This window comes from Malus sylvestris, chromosome 14 (assembly GCF_916048215.2).
Source record: "Malus sylvestris chromosome 14, drMalSylv7.2, whole genome shotgun sequence".
Classification (NCBI taxonomy): Eukaryota; Viridiplantae; Streptophyta; class Magnoliopsida; order Rosales; family Rosaceae; genus Malus; species Malus sylvestris.
The window spans coordinates 1517207-1530739 of NC_062273.1; the positions used below are offsets into that span (position 1 = coordinate 1517207).

General features: G+C 37.3%; 2 protein-coding genes across 2 annotated transcripts; one reads left to right on the forward strand and one right to left on the reverse strand.

Moving 5' to 3' along the window:
- Window positions 1-1183: 1183 nt before the first annotated feature.
- On the forward strand, window positions 1184-3886 carry LOC126599534 (fructose-bisphosphate aldolase 1, cytoplasmic). Its single transcript, XM_050265925.1, has 3 exons — window positions 1184-1343; window positions 2216-2443; window positions 2779-3886. Exons 1-3 carry the CDS (start codon window positions 1316-1318, stop codon window positions 3597-3599), a joined length of 1077 nt encoding a protein of 358 aa, XP_050121882.1. The 5' UTR covers window positions 1184-1315; the 3' UTR covers window positions 3600-3886.
- Window positions 3887-7486: 3600 nt separating this feature from the next.
- Window positions 7487-10692, reverse strand: LOC126600581 (trihelix transcription factor PTL-like). The gene is made up of 2 exons (XM_050267167.1): window positions 10017-10692; window positions 7487-9033 (listed from the first exon to the last, which is right to left on the reverse strand). Exons 1-2 carry the CDS (start codon window positions 10484-10486, stop codon window positions 7905-7907), a joined length of 1599 nt encoding a protein of 532 aa, XP_050123124.1. The 5' UTR covers window positions 10487-10692; the 3' UTR covers window positions 7487-7904.
- Between the last annotated feature and the right edge of the window lie 2841 nt (window positions 10693-13533).

Consider the following 13533-nt stretch of genomic DNA (forward strand, 5'->3'; position numbering starts at 1 on the left):
AACCACATTATTGCTAGCCCATTGTAAGACTTAATCCACTCTCACTCTCTTCGCATAGATAATGTCGTATGTTAAAAAAAAATATATATGATGTGACTATAATATCCTGTAACTTTAAATACATCAAAATAAAAATGAAGTAGATGAAGGCAGTAAAAATATACCATATGTTTCTTTAAATCTCACCCGTTTATTTCACGTTGCAGATTTTTCGCCAGAATATAGGCTGAAAAAAAGAATAAGACAAGCATTGGCTTAAAGGCCGGAACCAAGAATGCCGGTGTTGGTTTTGGGTATCACAAGTTCACAAAACCAAACCAAAACCAGAGTCGCCGTCAAACCCCACAGGATTTGGTTGGCTGGTTTTTACCTTTTGACCACCTTCCAACCTACTTAACCTAATCACAGGACGGCAGCTGGTTTCGTGAAAACCTACCACCGTGCCTAATTACTTTTTTACCCTCCAATTAATTTAGGCTCTAATTCTTTTTTGGTAATTAAATTAGGCTCCAACTTAAAGAAAATATAAATGTGTGTGTAGAAAGTAAAAATTGTGTGTGGTTACTGGTTAAGGCCTTTGAAAGGCATGTGCATATTTTAACCGTCCCACATGAATTTTCTCCTAATTAGACTAATTAATGAAAATTGATGTTTATTATTTTTTTTGAGAAAAATAAGGAGTTCTACCCTAATATTGTAAATCTAATGCAATGTACCTGAATTATTAATAATACACAAAAAAGAAATTGATATATCAAGACTCTAAAGAGTAATGCTATTGCAAAATTGTGTTGCAATAAAATTAGGTCTAGCAATAACAAGTCTTATAAGCAATTGCAAAATCTACGTGATAATTTATGTTCTTAATCATTTAAATTAAGATATGCCAATCAAAACTAAACCTAGCACACATGAAAAGATCGTGTGTTATTAAATGCTAACTATTTCTAAATTTCATTGGAGATGCTAAATTAATGGAGAAAACTTTATTTATTTTCATTCAAACTTTTTGGAAAAATAATTATTTCTTTTTGAATTGCTAGAGAATCCACCATAATGAATTCGTATATATTTAATACAAAATGGGAAATAAATCTAGGTCCAATTAATGTCTGGAGGGCAAAATAGTAAACACAAAAAGAGAAAATTAATAATAATTTATTTACGTGGGAAAGAAGCCAAGCAAGTAGAGCAACTTTCGAGCCGGATTCACATAAAAAGCCTCACCCACCCTTCACTTTCTTCCATCTTTCTCTTTATCTCTCAGAAAGCAACCAACTCGTCTTCTTCTTCCTCTCAAGTCTTCAGATCAAACATGTCTGCTTACAGAGGCAAATACGCTGGTAATTTACTCATCCCCTTCACTTTTTTACTCGTTCATATCGATCTGTTTTTGCATATCTATATATTTGTCTTGATTAATTTCTTAGATCTGATTGTTCTTGTGCGTTTTCAAGATTTGATGCGTGAACCCATGTTTTTTTAAGTGTGTTGTGGTTGTTGAGTGATTGAATCTTACTTCTGTGGTCAAGATCCGACGACCAGATTTGGGTTTCTTCGATACTGTATAGATTTCTTGCAGTATTCTGGTTTTGGGTTCTCAGAAAATCAATCGTTTTTGCTCCTGAAACTATTTTTTAGTATATTTGATTACTGAAGTTTAGATCTAATCTGACATACCTAGTTAATATGCCTTCTGGGTTTTACTTTGTGAAGGTGGAATAACTGTTGACTTGGATTTTACTTCAAGGTTAAACTCAATTTTATGGATTTAGAGTTCTCAAATTTTCAAGTGTGTTTATTGGGTTTATGATTTTTTCAGTCAACTATTGGTATGGGATTCGATTGACAATGACAAAGTTGTTTGGTACCAAATCTAGATCTTTTGATCTAAATTGAAACCCTACATTTTTATGTTTGTGATGATCTACTTATTCGTAGTACTTAACCCTTGTGAGTTCCTCCTTTTATTTGTTTATTTGTTGTTTTGACCTGAAGTTGTAATAGTTTTGGAAGCAATTAACATGTAGTAATTGGTTTTTTGATATTGTCTTCGGTTGCATTACCTTGTTGACTATGAGGGGAATTTGGACTTGTCCTAACTTTATTGTTCTGTATTTTCTCGTTTTTGGTTATTTAAAGTAGATGTTTTGATGTGGGTATTTATATTTTGTGATTTCTGGTCTATGTTGGCTGAATTTTGTATGCCTTGCAGATGAGCTTATCGCCAATGCTGCCTACATTGGCACCCCTGGAAAGGGTATTCTCGCTGCTGATGAGTCAACTGGCACAATCGGCAAACGTTTTGCCAGCATCAATGTTGAGAATGTTGAATCAAACAGGCGTGCTCTTCGTGAGCTCCTCTTCACTGCCCCTGATGTGCTCCAATACCTTAGTGGAGTGATCCTCTTTGAGGAAACCCTCTACCAGAAGACTGCTTCAGGTATTTTTATTGAAGGTTCTAGGTTTTGATACTTTGGCATTCCACGATTATTAGTTCTGTTGTATTTGGAATCAATATATTAGGTGCAGTGGTTATTTTATTTGATCAATAAATCTGTAGAATTCGTATGTTTTTGTAACGTTTTTTGTTTCTTCAAGAGAAGTTTGGGTAAAGCTTTAAAGAGTACTTGTTCTTTTAGTAATCCTGTTTTGACAATCCTCTGGTTGCATGAATTGTTACCCTTTTCCAATTTGTGCTCGCTTTGGATTGTTGTTTTCGCAAATAATTTACTCAAATTTTCCATGGGATGGTACTCGTTGTATTGTATTCTGCAGGCAAGCCATTCGTTGACGTCTTGAAGGAAGGTGGTGTTCTCCCTGGTATTAAGGTCGACAAGGGTACCGTTGAGCTCGCCGGAACCAATGGTGAGACCACAACCCAGGGTCTTGATGGCCTTGCCCAGCGCTGCCAGAAGTACTATGAAGCTGGTGCACGGTTTGCAAAATGGCGTGCTGTGCTCAAGATTGGCCCCAATGAGCCATCTCAGCTGTCCATTCAAGAGAACGCTAATGGGTTGGCTCGTTATGCTATCATCTGCCAGGAGAATGGTCTAGTCCCAATCGTTGAGCCAGAGATCCTGGTTGATGGACCCCATTCCATCGATAAGTGTGCTGATGTGACAGAGCGTGTTCTTGCTGCGTGCTACAAGGCTCTTAATGACCACCATGTCCTCCTCGAAGGAACTCTGTTGAAGCCCAACATGGTCACTCCAGGATCTGATGCCAAGAAGGCTTCACCAGAAGTGATTGCCGAGTATACAGTTCGTGCCTTGTTGCGCACTACCCCTGCAGCTGTCCCTGCTGTTGTGTTCTTGTCCGGTGGACAGAGTGAGGAGGAGGCTACCCTCAACCTTAACGCCATGAACCAACTCAAGGGAAAGAAGCCATGGTCTCTATCCTTCTCCTTCGGACGTGCTCTTCAGCAAAGCACACTGAAGGCATGGGCAGGGAAAGAGGAAAACATCCCAAAGGCACAGGCTGCTCTCCTCACAAGGGCCAAGGCCAACTCTGAGGCTACTCTTGGAACCTACAAGGGTGATGCCAAGCTCGGTGAGGGTGCCGCTGAGTCTCTCCATGTGAAGGATTACAAGTACTGAAAAAATTTACAGTTCTTGCTTCTCTTGTTTTGGTTTTGGAAAACTATCTTGCGGTATGTGTATGGCTTTTGTCATTCTCGGGCGTATAGTGTTAGGGTTTTTTTCGGATTTCTGTTCTTGATCTCTCTGATTTTAGGACGGTGGTAGAATAAAAGGCTTGAGGACCATTGGCATATGTTGAGTTTGAAAAATGTTTCCTTTTCTTGTTCAAAAGAACTATGTAGGTTCTTTTTTATTGCCTGAATTGAAGGTAAGCATTCTAATTTCCAAAATCCAGTTTTTGTGTATTTGATTCTGCTCTTAATTACCCTTATTTCTTGAATGGTTATATGCGTGTTCGTTGTCTTGTCTTTTATATTTAAGCTTTTGACATTCCCTAAAGTTTTATTTTGAATTTTTATGTTTTTGAGCAAATTTTGATTGAAAGCAACTCATATCTATATATCATCCATCAACCTTTCTCATATCCATACATCATCCATCAATGTTTCCTCTTATTTACACGACATTTTCATCGATATTGGTATTTTAAACACAGGTTATAAGCTTAGTAAACTTATCCAATCCAGTTCTAAGCACCAAACGTTGTGTAAGTCGGAGTGCAATTGTATTTCAATTCCTTTGTTTTAGGAACTTTGAGCTCTTCAAATTTTAGATGGATTGAGTGAAATTCGAGTTGAGGTTTAGATCGTCGTAAGCTTCGGGTTTACCTTGTATTCACATCCAAACACAAGACTAATCTGCATAAACCACCATTTAGCTTTGAAGACAACTGAACAAGTCAGAAGACCCATAATTCAAGACTAAATTCGATAAATCTCCCCAAAAAAAAAAATTCCATTGGAGACTCATCCGATTCTTCCAAAGAGCGAAGAAGATTGATGAACGAATCAAAGGAACAAAAACAATTTCCACATTCCTGTTTTCTCCTGCTACACTTTTTCTCTGATATGTCCCTTGATTCTCTCTAATTATTAAATCCAATGGCCCCCGTTTAAGATAATAAGATAAGAATAGTATAGAAAGAGAAAACAAGAGTGCGAAAATAATTTCCAGCACAATATGCCACATGCTGGGATAGGATGAGATTCACTAACAAACAATCCCTTATACTACATCTTTATGGACCAATAACGCTCATTCTTTCTATGTACCTAATTGAATTGGGTTTTTGGGCCAATTGGGCTAAACCCTTGACTTTGCAGGGCTTAAATAAAGATTAAGGGCCTCTATTTCTATAGTTATAATTTATATTTTACATGTGTAGGTTAAAATTAATTTTCCATGGTAAGTATCAGTAAGGTCTGAAGATGGTTAAAAAAGCAGAGGAAGCATGGCCAGCTTTCCCAATTTCGGGTTCCATCTCCTTTTGGGAGATGGATTGTCTCCCTCCCCTTCTCATACTCTCCTCATGCTCTCCTGTTTTGTGCGGTCACGATTAAGCCAAGTCAACATTTTATATTAATTTTTTTATAAAAATAATAAGACAAAAAATAAATGTTGATGTAGTTTAACCATGATCGCACAAAACAGGAGGGTATGAGGAGGGAAGGGCAGACAATCCATCTCCTTTTGGGTAAGCCATAAACTGCAAAAGCAGAGCAGTAACAGTTCATTTTTTCCCCCTTCTTTTCTTTTGGTGTTTTATTTATATCAGCTCAGTAAGTGGTCACATCAGCAAAAGCATGAAGCAAGCAAAGCAAAAGCATCCCCCCACCCCAAACAAAAAGTTTTTTGCTCAAACTTGAAAGTTCTAAAATTGTCATGCATGTAATCTCCTGGTTTGACTGCGGATGACTCAACTACTCAACTGTCTCAAGCAGCTGGAAGCAGAAGCAGGAAGCAGAAGCAGAAGCTGTTTGGCCTTGGGACAAGCAAACTAAAGCAAGTTTGGGGAAGGAGATTCATCAGAATAGTAACAAAAGAGAGGGAAAATAAATGGGCGTACTTGAAAGAAACTGTGACAATGACTTACAATGTTTGGTTCCCTTGGTGGGAAGCTTCTTTACTCTTTCCTATGTACGGTCATTAGTCTCTGTCCAGGAGTGTTTACTGTTTGTGTTGTGTTTATGAGTGTTATATGAGTATGATGACTTAACCTGATCTGTGTTTGGATCACAATGTTACCTTCTCCACTAGCTACATGTGAAAATAGTTTTCCCACGGCCTTGAAAATTCTACAATAAACTGGTGTGTGTAATGCATTACTTCAATTGATAGCTAGATTTACGTACTTTATCTAAATACTTTAGTTCAGCAAAACCTAAAAACATAAACCCTTCATCAAGCTAATGCATCACATACACCGGTGTACAACAAAGAATCCCCCATTATGCAAGAATAAGCTTCAATTTGATTGCCACCCTCTTTCCCTAAAAAAATTCAACAAAAAGAAATGGAGGAAAAAAATAAATTCAACAGTCCCATTCTATCATTCTTTTGAATGCGAGTGATATTAGGATATGAAGAATCAAACATAAGATCCGGATGTGAGAGTAAATACTTTTAACCCTATGAGTTACGAGCCTAGAAGTGGAAGGAGCAAGGAGAAAAAAAAATTGATTATTAAATTCGAGTGAGATACAACCACTCATTGATGTGCTTAGGGATAATTTGGAAGAAAATGCCAATTATAGTACTACTCTTCACTTTGTTGGAGGAGGTTTTCGAGTTTCAAAGCTTATGTACGACTACTGCTAATAAATTAAACGATAAATCATTTACGCTAAAATTATTTTTGGAATTTTAATAACAATTACCTTTCAAATTTATATTTAATAACGTGCATGAAAAGAAAAAGTTTATATATTTCTGTATATGAAAGATTATAATTCTCTAGACTCCCGACAGTCTTGTATATATTTTACTGCAGAATGATGTAGATATTTGCTACACTAATTAATATCTCTCAGTGATGTATTATATATATATATATATATATATCACTCAGCTGTAATTTAATGGAAATCACTACTGGAGTGCTTTAATTGCAGATAATGACATGTTCCTGGAGATACAATTCGTACGTTTTCTTTGCTAAGCAGCTGCACATGCCATGCCTGCTTCCAAATATTGGCAGTTTTCTGTAGCTAGTACGTACCATCTAGCCATGCTATATATGCTGATGTTGATCTGATCCGATCTGATCGAGAAGGCAACTTCCAATGGAGTAAGGGAATTTGCTTTATTTTTTTGGCTATATTGTAAAGAATCGAACTTCAATCTATCCTAACCCTAACCCGTTATCGCAACCCTCCCTCGCCGCTATCTGGCTAAATCACTTTTACTATCAAATTGAAATTCAACTGGTAGTATCTCACATTTCCATTTTTTGAACCAAAATTTCTCGTGTCGTTAAAAAAAGTTGTTATTTGCTTCATTACATCGGACACTAATACAAACACTACAAGGAAAATAGCCTACAACAGCATAACATTTACAACATGTTTAATTGCGTGTTAAAACATCTAAAAAACTATTTTTTGTAAAACCCACTATATTTTTCTGTGAGTTACTTGATCAATGTGTGTAAAACAAGTTCAACCACAAGATTAGTTAAATGTACATTTGGGAAAAGTTATAGAATTATGAATACTTCTCTTCAGCGATCTAAAGTTCTAAACCCTTCATTTGTGTAATTATAACTACCTACTTTGAATGATCAAGATTTGTGAGCTAAAAACTAAGTTATTAAGCGATTTTATACTAAATTGATCTTAACTAGTATGCATATGCTTGAAATCCATGTCATGAGTGTTCATAAGATAAGAAACATTTACTCATGCATGTAACATGAAAGAAATGGAGGTTAAAACAAATGAAAACCCACAAAAAAAAAGACCATTTTCATGATACAGGAATTAAACTTTTCCATAAAGGATAAAACCTTAAAATATTGGCTAGGATGAAACCGCAACGCTAGCAGCACCGCAACCTGTCCAAATCTATAATTATTTCCCTCTAAAAATTCCATGTCTTTAGACTTTAGTTCCATGATTAAAACATCAATCAAACCCTACACATAAATATCCCCCAGTTAGCTCCTTGATTACACGATCATACAGTAAGCCCCACCTCACATGAGAGAGAGAGAGAGAGAGAGAGAGAGAGAGAGAGAGAGAGAGAGAGAGAGAGAGAGAGAGGTTTTTTCTCAAATTTGTTAAACCCCATAACAAAAGTCAAACCTCTCCTTTCAAAGTTCAAACCCTCCTGCTAGATTAGAGCAACTGAGCAAGTTGTCTTCTGCAGCTAGCAGATGATCACCTAGTACAAAGTAATAATATTACACCTCATATAATATTGTCATCACTGGTTTTGGCTTTCCGTGCTGAGCTTCAATCCATAATTTTCCCACAAGTTCTCCCCCTCACTCATCAAGAAGGGAAAACAATTATCAGGCACTGCATTGCTCCCCACATTATTTGCATTATTCCCACAATTAGGAGAATTGTTAGAACCATCATGATTACCTTGTTCATTACTCATTTCACCACAATACCCTCCCTTACTACTATATAATGAGGAACAAGACTCATTGCTCTGAAAGTAACAAGCTGCCGATGCACTTCTTGAATTTGCATTCTCCTTTCGCTTCTTATTCAATAACTCCTTGGTACTCCTACTCATGTTATGAACTATTTGATCACGATCATGATGATCAGGTGATGACGAATTGTAATTAGTAGCTTTTGCTTGATCAGTTGATGATGATCCTCCCGATATCTTGTGCAATGTATCCATCAAAGCTTTATCCCTAGCTTCAATCCATGCCCTCTCTTTGGCCCAAAACTTGTGCTCTCTCTCAACCCTATCAACTTCTTGTTTCCTCCACTCCTCCTCTCTCACCACCCTCTCCCTCTCCTTTTGCTCAAGGGTTCTCATTAGCCTCTCCAACCACTCCTCTTGCTTCTCCATTAGCTTCCTCATTTGCACATCGATAAACTCTTTTATCTTCGCCTTCCAACCCCTCCCCCCGCCACCCCCTCTTCTCTTCCTCGTTGTCTTCACCTCCTGCGGATCATCGTCCATTGCGGCTGCACTGACATCATTATTAATGTCTTGATCTTCTGAGGAGGAGGTTTCAAACTCGGATGAATTCGAGAGGCTAAGGCTGTCACAGTGCTTTTGATCAGATGATTGATGATGATAGGGAGTAGTGATCTCTTGATTTGCTTGAGCATTGCCGGCTGCTTGGCAACGATAATTGCTACTATTATTACCGACGAAATGGGTTTCTGCAGGTAAAGATGGTGAGACTACGGCGTTGGTGGTTTCTCCATAGAGAGCTTCGAGCTGTCGAAAGAACCGATAATGCTTGCCATCTTGTCTTCCAGCCTTTCCTTCCTTTGTTTTCTTGTAGTACTTGTACAAATTTTCAAACTTCTCTCTACATTTTTTCCCACTTCTTTGATACCCATGTTCCTCAAACATGATCCTGCCACAAATTTAATTAATGCATGGTAGGCAAATGCAGAAAATAAGTTTGGATTTTAACAAGGAAAAAAAGCCCAAAAAGAGATTTAACACTTTTTAATAGTAAAAATCCATATCCTAGTAGTGTGTCATGTAATTAAGCAAGATATCAAAGTGATTGATTGTGTGAAGAAGATAATAGTAGAGAAACCCTAAATTGAATTCTAAAATAGACTAAGCTAATAACCATTAAACGTTGTGTCCATGTGAAATAGTGATGATCACTCCTTTGCTAATGATGATGTTACGCTATCCCAATTTAGCATATGACCATTCAAAAAAATTCTAATGAAAGATAATGTGTAGTCTTTAGAAGGAGGAGGATGAGGAGAGGTAGGGGGAGGGGGGCGCAATTACATTTCTTGTAGATCATGTCTTTCCAATATCAGACAAAAACCAGTCGATTGACAGTACTCAAGCATGGAATAGGACAAGTATTAACTATTTTGCAGAAATAAGTATAAAAACTTGTGCTTGAAAGGTCACATTTGCAATACAGAAATCGTATAGAAAAAGGGTTCCCAAATTGATTTAGGGCCAGTTTGGACAACACGAAAGTCATCATCAAATCTTAAAATGAATGAAGAAAAAAAAAATAGCACCTCAGTTCGAAGCTGATGAACTGAAATTGCTTGTTCAGTCATTTTCCAACTCAAAACATAGAAAAACTATCCATAAATTGCTTCAATTATTTTTAATTAATAAAAAGAAACACAATAGAAGTACCCAAAATAAGATTTTGCTTAAACATCCATGCCAAATTACTACCATGCACCAATTAATTAAGAGAGATCACATAATAATGAAGACCAAAACAAGTTTAACAAACCAAGAATGAACAAAAATAAATAAAAATAAAAAAAATAAAAAAGAGAGCAGATAATTAGGGTATGTGCTATGAATGGTTATATACTTGTACAAGTGTATATGTATGTATTTACATACCTAGAGACTTCATCCCAGAGAGGACCCTTCTGATTAGCCTCTTTGAACTTAAAATCAAGCCGTGATCGGATCTCCAGAAGAGTGAGAGTCTCTTGCCTCGGCCACCTTCCAGACCCTTCGCCTCCAAGACACCCGCCAGCTTCAGTCTCCAAGCCACCGCCACTAAGGGAAGGAGCTGCTGTAACAGTAGTAGGAGTAGTGACACCTCCGGCAGCACTAGTAGAGTCCGGAGAGCGAAACTCATGATGATGGTGAAGCCCACGAGAGATCATCTCGTGGGCTTGAGAACGGCCCATCATCATGAGCTGCTCGTACGGATGGTGTTGATGATGAAGAGTTGGAGGAGGTCCTCGGTGGTGGTTCGGGAAGAGCTCAGTGGGGGGTTGTAGTGGGATGGAGGGGAAGTGAGTCCGGCCTCCGTTCATGAGTTGCCGGAGATCGGACATGTTGTACTGATCCTCCATTTCCATGGAGAACAAAGAAGAAGAACAAGAAACAAATGTTCACTTAAAAGAGAAATATTGAGAGAAAAATGAAGCACAAAAAGAAGAGTGGGAGAGGAAGAGGAGGAGAGAGAGAGAGCGGCAGAATCGGATCGTGTCGTTCACGAAAAAGCTGGAATTTAAGCACAGGACAATGGTCCCATGTCTGAGAGTGTGTGTGTGTGTTTATGCATCCTTGTATACGACTAGTGACTCATTTTGTCCAGAGCGTGAAATTTGTAGTGTTTGGACACGAGGATAAGCAAAGAATGCAACTTGGAGGATTATGGATGCAGATAGATTCTATCCGATGTTTTTGAAAACCCGTCACATGATATTTATTCTACTTAAAATATAAGCTTATTTTTATCTACGCTTTCTGTAACTCAATTTCAATCTCAATTTGTTCTTTGAAACTTAAAAGTCGTCATTTTGCTCCTTAAAACTTGATTTTGATCTCACTTTACCTCTTGAGACTTGATTTTGATCTCACTTTACCTCTTGAAACTCAAAAGCCGTTATTTACTCCCTGAAATTCGATTTCAATCTCACTTTACCTCTTGAAACTCAAAAGTCGCAATTTTATTAATATTCGCCACTTTCAATATTACTCCCCTTTAGTTTGCTCATATGTATTCCGTAAAATTTAACCATTATGTTTACTTATGTGGCATAATTAGGGTCCACTTATAGCTGACGTGACACAAGTATATAGCTTGCATATCCAATTAAATGGTGTCATAAGGATTGAAACCAAAAAAATAAAAATAAAAACAAAACAAAACAGAAAATTTAATTTTCAAACATTGTATAACATATTAAAAAAAGGAAAAGTATTAAAAATAGCAAAATCAATTCTTAGGTTTCATCTCTCCGGCCCCTTTCTCTAATTGTTGTCCATACATTCATCTTTTCTCCCTCTATCTCCAGCCACCTTATCATGAGTTCCAATTATTTTGTTATTCCTTATGTTCTTAATGGAGGTGGTTGGTGAAGAGAGAAGAGAGTTTTTATTCTAAAAAATAGAAACAAGGCAATGTAAAACAAATTGTGAGTTTCAAGGAGTAAAGTTACAATTTTTGAGTTTCAGGGGTAAAGTGAGATTGAAATCGAGTTCCAATGAGTAAAGTGACGACTTTTGACTTTCAAAAGGTAAAATGAGATCAAAATCGAGTTCCAGAAAATAGAATGACAACTTTTGAGTTTCAGGGAGTAAGATGAGATTGAAATTGAGTTCTAAAGAACATAGCTAAAAATGAGCCTAAACTATAACATGTTTATTTTGTCTTTTACAAATGTACTTAAAAGTGGAACGTATTAACATTATCGTTTACGAATATACTTAACACGTGTAAAGTACAATGCCGGCATAAATTTTCTCCTGTATGCAAGTGCAGAGTTGTATTTGAGACGGCGAATAGGTAGCGAACACGTGGAGATGGAGTGGAGGACAGTATGGTTGTGACATGCTGACGCGTGTACAGTTCATGGGATCGGGTCCTTTTGACCAATGACTTTGTGGCAAAGTTTTTTTTTGGGGCGTGCTGCGTGCCGTTTGCATAAATGGGAAAAATACGATTTGTCATTTGGTGGAAAGAGGGGAAAGCAATTGGGTTTAGGATATGGGGGAGATCGTTTTGGGAGAGCGTCCTTTAAGGATTTAAGTAAAAGGGTGAGAGAAAAAGAGAGAGAGTCGAGGATAGAAAGAAAGGGGTGATGCCGTGTACAGTGGGGCAGGCAGTGAAAACTGCATGCAGTTTCAGAAGATGCAGCTGCAACAAGAGAAGGACCGGTGTGAGTCCACTTATATATCATGTATGTCTCTTTTTCTATTTTCATGGTGTGCCTCTTTTACTTCACTGAAGGAGTCTCTCTGCTTTCGTGCCTCATCCATACTCTTCTACTAGGGGTAGCATGTATAATAGGTATCATGCTCATTGAGTAGCTCTATCATAAGCTAATAAAGCCCCCATTAACTCCAAAACCATACCAATTGGATGGCATTTTGAAGTTGTACTGGTTCCATAGTTGTTGAGACGAGTATTTTGAATACTTGACCATACACATCCATAACACCAGCACAGAGGAAATATGTCCTCTAATATAGACAACATTCCAGTGTACCACTATCCAATGAGTATGTGTTGTCTATCTAAAATTGGAATGTTTTTTAGCCAAAATGGTTCTTGAGATGAACATAACTCCCCATTTTGATTACTGAAATTTAAAATCAATAGAACTGCCCCATGAATTTGCGTACCATCAATCATTTGATCTTTGCGTGAAAAATCTCTTTTAAATAAGAAAAAAAATGAAAGAAAAAAAAAAACCCTTAATTTTGTCAATTCATTTTGGCCCGTTGTTTATTAAATTGAGGGTATTTTTGTCATTTTGGTATTTATTTAGTAGATTTTTTTTCACGGAATGACCAAAATGACTGAGGGTGGACAAACTTAGGGACCACTTCTATTGATTTCAAAACTCATGGACCAAAATGAGGAGTTATGTCAATCTCAGAAACTATTTTGACTAAAATGTCAAATAGAAACAAGAGTTAAAAACGTAAATGACGGGCTTCGAACCTAAGCCACACAATGAGCAGTCTAATTTGGTATCAAATTTTTACATCGATATATATATATATATATATATATATATATATATATATTTTAGTACATCGATATTTTTACACTACGGGGAACGGGGGTTCGACTAAGCCACACAATGGGTAGCCTAATTTGGTATCGAATTTTCCATCCATGAGATTTGAACCTAAGACCTCTCACTTCCAAATGAAGAGGAATACCACCAAACCGTAGTAATGAGTGGCTAAACACTACGTTCCTTAAGGGTGTGTTTGGTACGCAGACGGGACGGGACGGAACGGAACGGAACGGGACAGGACGGAACGAAGGTGTAATTTTTGAAAAAGACATGGGGTATATTTGTCTTAAAATGGTAAAACATTGTGTTCCACAGACGTGGAACAAACCCGTTCCAGGGGGTGGAGGTGGGACGCAAAAACACCCAAAATC

Coding starts and splice junctions, on each gene's coding strand:
- LOC126599534 (XM_050265925.1), top strand. CDS start 1,316: ATGTCTGCTTACAGAGGCAAATACGCTG. Junction 1,344..2,215: donor TTACAGAGGCAAATACGCTG/GTAATTTACTCA, acceptor TATGCCTTGCAG/ATGAGCTTATCGCCAATGCT. Junction 2,444..2,778: donor CTACCAGAAGACTGCTTCAG/GTATTTTTATTG, acceptor TGTATTCTGCAG/GCAAGCCATTCGTTGACGTC.
- LOC126600581 (XM_050267167.1), bottom strand. CDS start 10,486: ATGGAAATGGAGGATCAGTACAACATGTCCGATCTCCGGCAACTCATG. Junction 9,034..10,016: donor CTCTGGGATGAAGTCTCTAG/GTATGTAAATAC, acceptor AATTTGTGGCAG/GATCATGTTTGAGGAACATG.